At 38.9% G+C, this 15,392-nt stretch overlaps 1 protein-coding gene across 7 annotated transcripts in view; it reads right to left on the bottom strand.

The window, feature by feature from the left end:
* The window catches only part of CPEB3 (cytoplasmic polyadenylation element binding protein 3), a 190,719-nt gene that overhangs the window by 88,651 nt on the left and 86,676 nt on the right, over nucleotides 1–15,392 (bottom strand). For all 7 annotated transcript variants that reach the window (XM_043476008.1, XM_043476010.1, XM_043476007.1 and 4 more), the window contains exon 4: nucleotides 14,791–14,847. In XM_043476008.1, coding sequence (XP_043331943.1) covers nucleotides 14,791–14,847 — 57 coding nt within the window. The remainder of the gene's footprint in view (nucleotides 1–14,790; nucleotides 14,848–15,392) is intronic.

Raw genomic sequence — 15,392 nt, 5'->3', positions numbered from 1 at the left:
TATGACAAGATATGATACATTTTTGAAGTTCTATATACTTCCTCCAGAAACTTTAATTCTTTATTAGCAATCATCACCATTATAGATAAAATTCTTCTACTGTTCATTATGTATTAAACAACTTTAGACCTCACTAAAAAAAAAGCTACATTCAGTTTCTAGAAGTCAAGGTAGTGGTTACCTTTGGCTAGGGGTATTAACTGGAAGGAAACCTGAGGTAGGGTTCTGGGGTATTGATCTAGGTATGGGTTAATTTGTGTTAAGTTTGTGACAATACATCAGGCTACATATAAATTTATGGTCTGTGCATTGTTTGGTATATAATTACACTTCAATAAAAAAAATACTACAAACATTTTAGACCAATTCCCTGGGATAAAAGATTAATGTAGAAAGTCCAAAATGTTAAATTTTTGTAGTCTTCAAAGCATAAACCTGAATAATCCAAAACTGAAAAAAACATATTTTGCAATCCATCACAATAAATATAAAAGGGTGCATGTACTATGGGATATGGGATATGCCAGTTACTTTAAAAATAAGTTTACACGATCAAGGACTAGCAGGTTGTGACTGGCACGCCCATGTCCAGCACGGTGCTCTGTTAGGCACGGGAGGCACTGCCATAAAATGGACCGTCAGTTAAGACTTGGGCCGCACCAGGTTTTATACGGCTGACCTCACACACGTGATTCTCTAAGGACAACCTGTGATCTGATTTTAAAATTTAAACTAAATCTTCATCTCCATGGATTCATCCAAAGTTGCTGAAGTTTCTACAGCAAAGTAACATCATATACAGATTCAACTATAGAGGTTCAAAAACACTTGTGCATGCCATGAGGGGGGTAGGAGAGAATTCTATCTTCTTTCTTTTGTGGATCAAAGTAGCACGCACCCATTTCAGGAAATTAAGTAGAGTCCCTGAGATGCTATACTTAGGAAAACAAACAAGATACAAAGATCTTAACACAACATTTTACTAACTGTCTTGGAAAGATCTGTCAAAACTGCTGACCACAGGGACAAGCTGTTAATTCCTTTACTTGCAATAAAATCAGTTTTTAAGGACACCTTGTAAACTTATTTTTTTAATATCATTTCAATATTCAAACTTAAATTCTATTAGAACATCTAACGGTCCCTCCCTTTTGGCTTCCATCTAAGTACTAGTCATGCAAAAAAAAATCTACCTAAGATGGGTTAGGATCTTAAAGTTAGTATAAAAATATGCCCCTTTTCCTAGTTAAGACTGTAAATTCCCAAAGACCAGGAGTGATGGAGTTTGTCCCACGAATGCACTGCCTCTATCTTTGTCTTTATACTGGCAGGTGAGAGTTTTAGCTCAATAACTTTCAAATCTGGCAATTTATAACTGAAAAGATCAATTTATTCATAAACTTAGCAGCTAAAATGATGCCTGAAGGGATGGGATACATTTTCATCTGCTACATTCCCATAAAGTATTTGCATGTTTCAAAATCCCTTCTTCCTACTCTTTTCTCTTTAACTCCTACCCATTTTTCTCAGAAAAATCTTTTCAAAAAAAACACTAATAACTGGCAAGTATAATACTAGTGTTGCTTACATACTTCATAAAGGAAAAGAAATACCATATAACAACCTAATAATTTACTGTGATCCAGGCACTATATGCTAAATGCTTATGTTCTAATTCCCAAAGCAACTACCATAATGTATATTTCCAGAGGGGCAAACTGAGGCCCAAAGAGAATGACTGGTCCAAGTTATTCAGCTACATAAACATCAGGGCTGGGATGGAATTCAGGTTCACACTGGCTCTAAAGCATTTACTCTTTTTCTCTTTTAAGTTGAGGTATTATTTATATTCAGTAAAACTCCTCCACTGTTAATTTACAGTTTGATCCATTTTGGTAATCATATACAGCCATGTAACTTGTACCATCATAATTAAGATACAGAACAATTTATCTCCCTAAAACATTTCCTGTGCCCTTTGGCTGTTATCTTATCCCCTGAACCATGGGCCCTGGCAACCATTAATCTACTTTCTTAGTTTTGTCTGCTCTTTATACAACTGCATATAAGTGGAAATCAATGTGTTTGACTTCTTTTACTTAGCATAATGTTTTTGAGATTCATACGTTATCACATGTGTTTTGTTTCTCTTTATTGCTGAGTAGTATTCCATAGTATGGAAATAGTACAACTGATTCATTTACAAGTTGTTAGGAACTGAAATCCATTCACCCTAAAATTCAAGGGTTGAAGCCCTAACCAGCAATGTGACTGTATTTCAAGACAGGGTCTTTAGGGAGATAATTAAAGTTGAATAAGGTCATAAAGGTAAGGTCCTAATCCACAAGCACTGCTGTCCTTTCAAGAAGAGGAGATACTAGGGGCACCGATGCACAGAGTTAAGGCCATGTGAGGTCACAGCAAGAAGGCAGCCATCTGCTAGCCAAGGAGAAAGGCCTCAGGAAAAACCACCCTGCCAACACCTTGATTTTGGACCTGCAGTCTCCAAAACTGCAAGATAACAAATTTCTTTTATTTAAGCCACCCAGTCTATGATATTTGTTATAGGATCCCTAGTAAAGTAATACATCAGTCAGTGGACACTTGCAAAGCTTTTATTCCTAACCACCAAGATCAAACAGCCAGTATTTCAAACCTGTACAGGCCCTGAAAATACACAAAAATTCCCTTTAGGATTTCCACAAATTTCTCATCCTCCAAGAGTCTGCTCTTGGTATTATGTTGTTGTTTAGTCGCTAGGTCTTGTCCAACTCTTTTGCGACTCCATGGATTGTAGCCCTCCAGCTCCTCTCATAATCCAAGGTGAATAAAAAGAGACATCTCACTCAAGTTTTCACTAATATGGTAGTGCTATTACTACCATAATATTCTGTCTCATTGCTTACAAAATGTTATAGGAAACTTATAGATATTTAATCAACCTTCCAAACAAAAGAGGAATTACTTCTATAACCAACACAGATATTCTCCCTGGTTCTGCTAGAATAACTTCATCAAGGTATTCTTGATGGGCTTCCCTACTGGCTCAGTGATAAAGAATCCATCTGCCAATGCAGCAGACACAGGTTCGATCCCTGATCCAGGAAGATCCCACATGCCCAGGAGCAGCTAAGCCCATGTGCCACAATTACCAAGCCTGTGTTCTGGAGGCTGTGCTCCGCAACAAGAGAATTCACCCCAATGAGAAGCCCCCACACCGCGGCTGGACAGTAGCCCCCACTCAGCCACAACAAGAGAAAGCCTGAGCAGCAACGAAGACTCAACACAGCCAAAAATAAAATTAACGTGAAAGAAAAAGAGCTAAGGTTAAAAAAAAAAAAAAAAAAAAAAGAGGCTCACTTCAGTCTCTTGAGTCATCTTTCCCCCAAGCTTTTATTCTAAGTATTAGCAGAATCCTCTCTCCTCCAACAAACATATCCTAACAAATACATCTGTTCCCTGAACATAGTTGTTCAGGGTGAAGCAACATGGAGATTCAGAGCCCCACCTCTTAGATATTCCTCTCCATAGTGGTCCTTAAAGTATCTCCTCAGGTGCAGGGATTCCGGAGAACATAACTGAAAACTGGAGACTTATGCTCCATGGTGGGACAATTCTTTCTGGTTAGAAAGTTCTTTCTTATACTTGCCTCACTACTATTCTTAACCATAGACACCAGCCCCTTATTTGAGGATCATTAGTTCATCTCCTTTTAGTTTTCTTTTCTACAATGAAGTTATAGTTAGCTATTCCTCATAAGAAACAATTTTCCATACCCCACATTACCCTTAACATCCTCCTTCAGATAAACCGAATTTTCCAGTAAGACAATACTTGTCTGTCCAGGCTTCTCAGGAGAACAAACACCAAACCCCTTCACCATCTGACCTCTGACCACCTTGCAGATCCTCATTCCCACTATTCCACACATCAGACTCATATATTCCAGTCACACCAATTCAACTATTCTTCTGATAGTATCATTATAATATAATCACTTATCCAGTTAACATAAGGATCTAGATACCCACATCTTAACATCTGTTCTTTTTTACTTCCTAGGGAACTCCTAACTCCCCTTTCTATTTCTATCCACTATTATTTTTCCTATCCTGTCCAAAATGGTAAATTCAAGGCTGCATCCCGCAGTGTCCATGCACACCTCGTATTAAATTCTAAACTACATTTACCATATAAGTTACTAATTAAACCTCTCAATAAGTGACATGCTATCAAAGTAATCACGTCAGAACTTCCAGGTCCATGTCTTAAACTTCTCACTGAAACAGAGAAAGATCATTTAAAATTTGATCATCTGACAAGATTTCTGTGGAAACAAATCTAGGTAAAGAATCTCTGCACGTCACTGCCATCATTGGTTAGAGCGCGTGGACATGCACATGAGCTGGCATCAGCTGACACCCCTGCACCCTCGCACCTGTGGCCTAAGAGCTTTCCATGGGAGTAACTATTACCAACTTCCTTTTAATTTCAGTAGCACATCGCTAAATGGCACACCAACTGCCCTCCCCCAAAGCTGGAAAATCAAGCAAAGTTCTGAGGATCCTAATCACATACCAGAGTATTTTATATTTTACATAGACCAGTCTGTCAAAGTCAGGGCTGAAAATGCCTACGGCATGCACCCAAATATCTGGCATATGTTGCCAATAAAGCATCTTCACTATGCCAAAATCTCATGAGGCCCCTTTTATTCACTCAACTTTTAGATTGTTCAGGACAGCCAACACTTGCCAACTCTACACGTCTGAATCCCCAGATAACGTAGGAAATTTATACAGAGGAAGGAGAGGGTGGACGAAAACAGCTGCTGCTGTGCCCAGGCCCCTTACTTGGCCTCTTTGGCTCTTCCCTACCAACAAGGCTCCTCTCAAGTGGGCAGGAGAGCTCCTTCATGGAAGAAAGTTATGGAAAAGAACAGACCTGAGAATGTGGGAAGAACTCTGGCACCACAGAGAAAAGCTCATTCCCCTCCCTGGTGCCACCTTTGGTTCCATTTTGATTATAGAGCCAAGATTAAGAATTACTGCTAACCCAAAAGGAAAAAAGGGGGATAAATGGGTAGAAGAGGGAAGATAAGAGACTAACATCTGTTAGGTGTGTATTTCTTTCCAGGTTTGGTAATCGAGCATTGCATACTTAACCTTATTGTTAGTAAAGAAGGGATTAACATGTCCATTTAAAATAAAAAAACACGGGCAACTTTCCCAAGGAAACAAGTAAGTGATGGGTCCAGAATTTAAGCCCAGATCTGCCTGGTCCTTCCCAACTGCATTATTTCCACTACATTTGTCTGGAAAAACAAGACAACAGGAACAACAACTTCAGTCATATAACAACGGTATGTGCATGCATGGAGGCTAACAAAAAAGAGAAGGCAAAGTTTCGGGTAATAAATTTTCCCTCCAGATCATCTGCGTTCTAAGTCTTCATTCAAGTTTCAGACTCACAGTCTACCTATACCAGAGGCTTAAGTGACAATGTGTTAAAATTCTTGCCACTAACAAGAGAGGCTATGTTCTGAAAGTAAAAGTGATCATTTTCAGAAATGCACTAATTCTCTACCATCAATAAAGCATTATTTAGTTCATTGCTACTAAAGGAAACCTGAGTGATCTTTCTGGAAAAACCCAAAAGGACAGAAGTCATTGCTCTTTTTGGATTAAAGGACTGGTTGGCAGAACAATCTGTGTGTCTAAGCCATCGATGGCTATTTGCTGGCTGCATGACATCAGCAAGTTCCAGAAAATGAAGATACTGCCATGTTTAAAACAAGGATGCAATAAAGAGATGAATGACCACAATTCTCTGTTTTCTATCAACGGGCCCCAACAGCAGAAGGAAACAAATCAGAGGGTATTCCTAAAACGTGCTGAAATCTAGAAAATCCTTTGAAGTCTCCAGTTTTATCTTAAAACCTGCAGTCAGCTGCACAGACTGCTCTATCACAGAGCCATATTTTGCTTGGATAGGAGAATAATTCTGGAGTGAAACATGAAATTTTGACCATGTCTTGCAAACCATTTAAAGCATTTCAAAGGCAGAGAGAGGTCTGTGAAAGCACTCTATGAACTGTTAATTACTAGATCCATACATGACAGTACCATCTTCCAAAAGGACAGTCAAAACAAATCTTTTTTAAAAAATATTTTCTTTTTTTAAGCAACGTTTTTATTTATTTATTCTTGGCTGTGTGGGGTCTTCATTGTGCATGCTTTCTCTAGTTGTGGTGTGCAAGCTTCTCACTGCAGTGGTTTCGCCTGTGGCAGTGCACGTGGGCTTCAGCAGTTGAGGCGCACAGGCTTAGCTGCCCTGCGGTATGTGGAATCTTCCTGGACCAGAGATTGAACCCCTGTTCCCTGCATTGGCAGGCAATTCTTAACCACTGGACCACCAGGCAAGTCCATGGTAAAGGAAATCTTTAGGAAGAAATTAAGGTGGACTAGATATTCTCTAAGGCTGTTATACTGTGTTTTTCACAGTCTGCGATATCATGACTGCAGCTATGAAATTAAAAGGTGCTTGCTCCTTGGAAAAAAAGCTATGACAAACTTAGATAGCATATTGAGAAGCAGAGATATTACTTTACCTGCAAAGGTCCGTCTAGTTATGGTTTTTCCAGTAGTCATGTATGGATGTGAGAGTTGGGATACAAAGAAAGCTGAGCACCGAATAATTGATGCCTTTCAATTGTGCTGTTAGAGAAGACTCGTGAGAGTCCCGTGGACTGCAAGGAGATCAAATCAGTCAATCATAAAGGAAATCAATCCTGAATATTCATTGGGAAGACTGATGCTGCCTGATACAAAGAGCTGACTCATTAGAAAAGACCCTGATGCTGGGAAAGACTGAAGGCAGGAGAAGGGGATGACAGAGGACAAGATGGTTGGACGGCATCACCAACTCAATGGACATGAGTTTGAGCAAGCTCTGGGAGATGGTGAAGGACAAGGAAGCCTGGCATGCTGCAGTCCATGGGGCCACAAAGAGTCAGACACAACTGAGCGACTGAACAACTGATATATCATTTCCCCTCTTCCAGTCTCGCAGACTGAGTACCAACTCCACGGACTGGGCACTGAGCCGGAAGCCAACAAACAGCTATGAACAGAAGCCAGTCTCTGCCCTCTTGAAAGAGTACATATTAAAGGGAAATACCAACATTAAATAGTTCACTGCAAGGGTGACGAGTGTTATAAATGAGAAGTCCAGGTTCTATTGCTGACCCAAGTGCAGGAAGCAGATAGGGAAATCCACAGTGGAAAGCAGGTAAATTTTCAGTTTCCTGAATCTTTATTTTTCATTTAGAGCACCCAAATCCTGATACTTGAGACATATTTATACATTGGAAGAGAAATTCTTCCAAAACCCAGCAAAGTAAGTCAAGAATATTTCAGACTTCACTTCTTTACAATATTTAGTGCCAGGCCATGTAGACTAGGTATATCACTCTGTTTGGGGAAAAGAGGACTTATTGAGCATTCAGGGCATAAATGAGGTAACAAGTAATATTTTTCCAGAAACACTGAATTTGTGTTTGTGTTAAACTAGTATGAAAATAATACAACCACTTTTAACAACGAATTATTTAAAGCAAAGTTTATCATCTTCAACCTGAAGGCAGAAGGTTCTGGCTCCATCATGTCACCCTAGCCAATTCATAGTCTTTTTTTTTTAATGGGGAGGATAATTGCTTTACAATATCATGTTGGCTTCTACCATACAACAACATGAATCAGTCATAAGTGTACATATGTCCCTTCTCAAACTTATTGTTTGAAGGGACATATGTATATTATCCCTCATGCCTCATAAATAAATGTATGCTCAATAAATCCTCTCTTGAACCTCTCCCCCACCCTCTACCCCATCCCACCCCTTGAGCAACCGGGTGAGCCCCTTGTGCCTAAACAGTAGCTTCCTACAAGGAGAGGATGGGACAAATTGAGAAAGCAGTAGCATTAACATACAACCACACAGTCTCAAACTCAGCTTCCCCATTTGTTAAATGAGAAGCTCAAAATAAAACAACAATGTCCTTAGATCCCTACCATGTTCATGTGCAGCATCTATGCAAAACAGTTTGAATTTTGAATGCTTAAAAGATATAGATCATTACATGTCCTTCTGATTACTATTCTGCTTTTTAAATTAGTCATCATTTATAATATATTCATTCCACAATTATATACTAATTTTACTTCTAAATCTGTTCAGATAGAAACAGGGAGCTGGTCTTTTAAAAGTTCAAAATACTCAAAGACAGTATCTTTAAATCTGAGAATCTCAAAATAATTCCTTCACTATCTTATTACTCTGCTTAAAAAAAAAAAAAAAACAAAAACCCCACTACTTAGATCCACTCATGGTGAGCAGAAATACAATGTACTCTTCAAATTTTGGAAAATTCCATCTGAAATTCTAGCAAACCTGGCTTTATTCCCACTTTAGCATCAAAGCATCACATGTTCCGCTCCCTCTCTGCCACTTCCTCTCAGCTGAGCTGCTCCCCAAGGAGATCACTCCCAACAGAGAACGAAAGGGAGGGGGAAGAGGAGTCTGCCCAGCAAAAAGTTCATACCAAAACCCTTTTACATTGCCCCTTTTGATTCAACAAATGCGCTGGCTGCCCTCAGTTCAAGTAGAAATAGAGGCAGAGTCTTCAAAAATATTTTCAAGGCATTAATAACGAGGGCAAAGTGGAAGGCAACATAATCTTAACCTCCAGGTTTCTTGGTGCGTCAGCTGTATAACATGTTAGCTATAAATGACCTCAGAGTTTCTCAAGCAGATCAATGTTTTGTTTTGTTTTTAATATATTAATTTAGGTCTTCAAACATCCAAAGTTTTATTATGGGACGCCTCAATTTATCAGTGTTTTCAAAAGTTTGATAAGGAAGAGTGATGGCAAACAATGATTTCTCCCTGTCAGAAGGAAAGTGACACTTCAAATTTCTTATTCACCTCTTAAAACCTGGAACAGACTCTAGTCACGAGGTGAGAAATATCAAACAATGAATGTCATGAAAATTTTTAATTTAGATAAAACTGAACCTATGTTACATTACAGAGCTATTGTCTTTAAAAAAAAAAAAAGCCCTCTATTCTAAATAAGACTATGCTCTCTACTTTCCAAACATACCAATATTAATACCTTATTTGTACATGTGCCCAACGTCATTTAAATCTCACAAAAACAATGAGGTACTCAGAGTATCATAACTGTCTTCTTGTTGGTTTAATTAAAGAGATACTTAGGAGATTCATAGACTTGCCAACCAGAAGCCATCCCTATCATACAACTCCTCTGAGATCTAAGCCCTCAGTTTTGTTCTCTGAAAAAAGGGGGATGATATTACTTCAAAATATTCTTAAAGCTGCTGTATTTTCTCTCACCATAGATTAGTGTTCACTTTCTAGAATGCTATATTATTCTAGTTTTTAAAATTCAGCCTATTTTGAGTCATTCATGTTGCTGAATGAATCAATAATTTGTTCCTCTTTATTGCTAAATAAAACTCTACTGTGTGAATATACCACAATTTGTTTATCCATTCTCCAGCTGAGGGACATATGCATTACTTTTAATTTTGGCTATTAAGAACAATCCTGCTTTAAACATTCACATACACGTCCTTGTGTGGACATCAGTCAATACTAAGATAGAACTGCTGCATCCTATGGTAGGTGTGTTATGTTTAACTTTTTAAGAAACTGCCAAACTGCTGTCTAAAATAGCTCTCCCATTTTACATTCCAAATATCACTGTATAGCACCTTTGAAAGTGCCAAACATCATGAAAGGTATAGCAACTCTAAGCCCCAAGGAAGGTGCATGTTTCGGTCAGGGGACAGAGGCAGGTAGCATTTCATGTAGAAAAAAACTTCACACAAAAAGAGATGTAGTACACCCAAGGACAGACACTCTAGCCTGTGAGTGACTTGTAGGCATGCTGCCTTAAATTCCATTAGGAAAACATCTATCTAAGTACAACCAATGTAAGATATGTTTTGGAAGTCTAACATGCAAAGAAAAGAAAATCCTAAAAGGCAGCCATGAAGCTGATGCAAGCAATCACAACAGCAGTTCACCAGAGCATTATATACAAGGCGGCTACACTAAACTTTAAAAGATTTATATACAGCCACTCTAGTGATCACTATCTCCATTTTACAGGTGAAGAAACCAGAGGCAGAGAAGGTAAGAATGTGGCCCCAAAGTCACATAGCTTATAAGGTGGGACCAGATCTGATTCTAGACAACGCTTTTCTTGACTATGCTAATTTATTGCTCCATCTCCATGTTTCACAAGCCTCCTAGCCTGCTTGGAAGGTATCTCCCTGAAGCTGAGTGACACTGTCCCTTAAGCCATACTATGGAGAAGGAAGGGGCAACTCATTCCAGTATTCTTGCCTGGAGAATCCCATGGACAGGCGAGCCTGGCAGGCTACAGTCCATGGGGTCTCAAGAGACAGACATGACTGACTGACTAAACCACCACCAAGCCATACTATTTCCCGTTTCTAATGTACTCATCTGGCATCTTCCGGTATTTCACTGTTTTTCCAAGCTGGTTTTCTACCTGAAAGAACAGCAGCTGACCAGTCAAAAGGAACAAAGTGGATATACTTGGCAGTGATCTGCAGTGACTTTCCTAGAGTAAATCACAGCACCAGGCATTCTGGTTTTGAACATTAATTTGACCATAACTTTGGTTCATTTGACTGATAATGAAGGCACCAATATCCTTTTCTGAGGATCATCGTAACAGGAAAAAGCACCAAGGCAGTATCAATCCCTTATAAATCCACAACTGCTAAAAACTAGGTATACACTCTATACCTAGAGTGTAATCACACACACACACACACACACACAAACACACCAAAGAAAACACACAAGCTTAGGTTAACTGTTAGAAAAAAATATGGCTGATAAAACTACTACATATATAGCTGGAAGCACTCTCAGTAGTCTCCTTCCTTCTAAAGAAGGAAAAATAAAACTACATTATGCAAACTTGCAGTGTTTTTGGTATAAGGGTAAAGAGGATGAAAAGAGAGAATTATTAAAAAACTAAAAAAAAAAAAAAAAAAACCAAGAAAAAAAATACATGAACAGCTTAAAAGGCAGGGGCACACTGTTTCAAAACAAACTATATCTTGGAAATACCAGACAAGTGGCAGAACTTACCGACGGATCAGAATCTTCCCATCTCTGCTTCTGTAGTTCTCTGATTTTGAGGACTATCATTTTGGGGACCAGCTAAAATTTAGATGTGTCTCTTAAGTTTCCTCCCCAGTGGTTGGTCAGCTAATTCTTACTAGATTCATTGTCTGTTTATTTGTTTTAACATTTGTTTACTTATTGTCTTGGCTGCACTGGGCCTTGATTGTGGCACACAGGCTCTCTAGTTGTGTCACATGGGCATGGACTCAGTCACCCTGTATCATGTGGGATCTTGGTTCCCTGACCAGGGTTCAAACCTGCATCCCCTGCATTATAAGGTGGATTCTTAACCACCAGACCACCAGGGAAGTCCCGATTCATAGCCTTGAATAGGAAAAATCAGGAGACTCTCTGGCATTCCACAAATACTGCCAGTCTTTCCACACTCTAAATGTCTACCGGTTTACCGTTTTCTATAGCTACCCTCTTCTCCCAAGCTCCATTTTCTGGCTTCTAGACGACATTGGCAGTGGTGATTCTGAGAGGAAGGTACAGCTGGAAGACATGCACTAGGAATACCCCAAAATGGGAACCTGGCCTATTCAAAGCTGGGGAGTGGAAATGAGATATGAAAATGCTCACCAGGACACCTCTCTCTGTTGCCTCAAGTCAGGAAACATGACAACACGGTACCTTCAGGAGAGTGTTGGGTTTGAGCAAGATCAAGAAAGTAAAAGAATGGGAGATTTTCTGAAGATCTAGCACACGGCAGTGTTACGAACAAAGTTGGGAAGCATCAATTTTGCATAGCAAACAGGGGTAATAAAAAAAACTACAACTGACTTACATTTCCTTTTTTAAAAAATTTAACCATTGACTAAACTCTCTAATTTTCTCAGCCAGTCCCTTCTGGCCTGAAAATATAGTTCAACTTCAACCCAGCCTCTTTGAATAATCACAAATTCTGAATTAATAAAGATTTACTGATATGTGACCTCATCTCAATCTGATTTGTGACCTCATCTACATGAAGGTTGAGGGAAAATAAGTACAGATCAGTCACAGGACAGTAACTGCCAGGCTGACAAATTTTAGGCATAAAAGGGAAGACAAAAAATACACATGTGTGTTTGTGCATGTTATATACAAGTTACCAGGTGGGCTGGGTCCAACTATACAAGGGGAAAAAAAGGTTTATCACAGCAAATATGTCAAAACCTGTAGACCTCATAAGTATCTACCAAGGAGAATATTTTGTTTATTCTTAGCATTTCAAATTGAAGTCAACTTTGAAAGCAAACTGACAGTAAGTAATGCAAATGTCAAACCCTGGTTTTTTTTATGGTTTACTCTCAGGAGCCTACAGGGCAGTACCCATAGTCATTTGAAGATGGATGTGCCCTGGTATCTGCCATAATGTTGTAAATATGCATAATTCATCAACATTTGATACAGATATTGACAAAATGACCCTTTTGGTACTTTAAAAAATATTACAGCATCACAGAATCTTCATTCTGAAAGCAATCATTAAGATGACCTAATTCAATCTCTTTCTCTTAGAGACGAGGAAATTTCAAGGCTAAACGGGGGATTTAAACAACATGTACAAAGTGGAAAGAACAGAAACGAAATCTCTTGTTTAAAAGCAGAGATTAAAGAGAATCAAATCAAAGAGAATCAAAACCTTTTAAAAAGAAAAGTGTCCTTTAGCTTCATTTTTTACACAGAAAATCATAAATTACATCCTCTCCCTCTTGCAGAAGAAGACTTATACCATGGCAAATTAGGTCTTTTCTAAAATACACACGTCTTCCTTTAAGCAGATACACTATCATGTTGTTCTTTCCCTTTACATTCAATTCTAAATCCCATCGTCTAACTGAAGTGTTCTCACAAAGGTTCACAAAATTTCTGTAGTTCAGCAAGCTAAGCATGTTTATTAATCCTCACCCTAAAATACCTACTTCTAGGATAAAAGTTAGAGGTAGCAGAATCTAACTATAAAGTGACCTTTCTTCTAGAAATTAAAAAATAAAGGTGGATAGTCTGGAATTTTCATTGTTTTCAAGACCTCCAAAAAGAGGAGGTAGTAGCATTTAGAACAAACGCATGGACCGAATTAGGACCCGCCTTATCAAATAATGCCAGTGGTTCTCAGCAGAGCTCCTTGGAAGGCAGGCTACATGTCAGAACCAAGAGAAATATGGAATATATATTTTAGAGATAACCTAAATATGTTGTAGGGAACACCAATGGCATTTCACCATCCTTACTCAAGCAAGAAGAAAAGAGGTAATGTTGTAGACAACAGTAGATTGACCCAGTATGCCTTCCATGTGTACTGAGAGTCAGCTTGTATGTCAGGGAGGAAGAGAAGGGACAACCTGATATCACTCATTTGATGGAAAAGAAAACTTATATCCTGAGGGATTCAATGGCTTGTATTGTCCTTTAGACAAGGGACAGTTTCCATTTAGGAACTGTTCTTCTGAAAAGCTATTAGGTCCATAGACACTAGGAAGGAGAGTTGATGCCAGCCAAGCATTTCTTGCAGTTTTAATATGACTTTCTGACTAATGAGGCTTTGATGTTCCAGAGCTCAATCCAACAACTATATTGACAAATCTATCACTAAGCAGCAAAGCTACTGACACATTCCTATGCAAATTCCACTAACGGGGGACTCCTGATGTCCAGTTTAAATTCAGCACCTGTTGGCTATCTACCACAATGAGAAGATTCTGAGTTACAATAAGTTGATCTATGTATTCATACTCTCTAGCCCAGTCCCTCTCTCCTTTCATCTCCCGCCTTCGTCCTGCCCTCCTTCCTTCCCCCAGTGCAACAGTATGCAGTGAGGTCAGCAAAGTTCTCTGTAAAGGGCCAGACAATAAACAGTTTAGGGTTTTTCTGGTTCTGCCATTGTAGAACAATAGTCAGTGAAGGTCACTCAGTCATGTCTGACGCTTTACGACCCCATGGACTGTAGTCCGCCAGGCTCCTTTGTCCATGGGGATTCTCTAGGCAAGGATACTGGAGTGGGTTGCCATGCCCTTTTCCAGGGGATCTTCCCGACCCAGGGATCGAACCCAGGTCTCCTGTGTTGCAGGCGGATTCTTTACCATCTGAGCCACCAGGGAAGCCCTGAACAATAGTAGCCATAGACAATCCATAAATGAATGGGTGTGGCTGTTTCAACAAAACCATTTACAAAAACAGGCAGGGGGCCAGATATGGCTCCCAGGATGGTAATTTTTCAGTCCCTTGTACACAGTAGCAGTTCTCAAACTTTAGCCTGCATCAGAACCACCTATAGAACTTAGTAATACACAGATTTCTGGGCCTCATCCTTCAAGTTTCTGATTTTGAAGATCTGTAGTGGGGACTGAGATTTTGCATATTTACTAAGTTGCCAAATGATGCTGACGCTCATGGTCCACGGATCACACTTTGAGAACACACTCTGAAAGCCACTGGTATAAAATAATGGTCTTCACTGCAGTCAGTGGCAGGCTGAAATGTAATGAACAACTGAGAAAGTGGAAATTACATGCTGTTGATTGCTAATTTTACAGAATATTTCATATGGAGACTTACTGTTAAGTGCCATAATATTATCTGTTCCCGGATGATGGAAATTTATTCCCATGCGTCCTAAAACATAAAACAATTCTGTTTTAAGCACAAAGAAAAGAATGCTTAAATATAATCACAAATATATTGCACAATATGAACATTACAAAAAACTAAAACAGATTAAGCTAAAAACAATGCTATCAAAGCCCACAGCAGTTACAACAGTTTTAAATCAAGTCATAAGACATACACATGAAAAATCTTAAAACAAAGCCAAAGTCTCAATAACAACAAATAAAATAAACCAAAACAAAAAAGAAGCTTCCATTGTAATAGGAAATTTTAATGCATCTCCCGCATTCCAATTTAAACATGCCAACTCCCTGGATTACACATTTTATTTAAACAATTTATACTGCCCTTCAAATTCAAGCAGCAAAATAATGAATTCAAAGTAGTATATAAACTTGAAGCTTAGAGAGAATCCAAAGACAAATATTTCAAAGCGGCTGAAAATGCAACATAATGATCAAAATGGCGAGCAGAAGAAAGATGTAAATTTACATAACAGATATAGTGGGGAACAATTACTGGCCAAAAATTTAGGGTTCCTGTGCTGCCCC

The sequence above is a fragment of the Cervus canadensis genome, chromosome 8 (assembly GCF_019320065.1).
Source record: "Cervus canadensis isolate Bull #8, Minnesota chromosome 8, ASM1932006v1, whole genome shotgun sequence".
NCBI lineage: Eukaryota > Metazoa > Chordata > Mammalia > Artiodactyla > Cervidae > Cervus > Cervus canadensis.
Note: the sequence above shows the minus strand (reverse complement) of the source record. Positions and strands in the feature narration are given on the sequence as shown.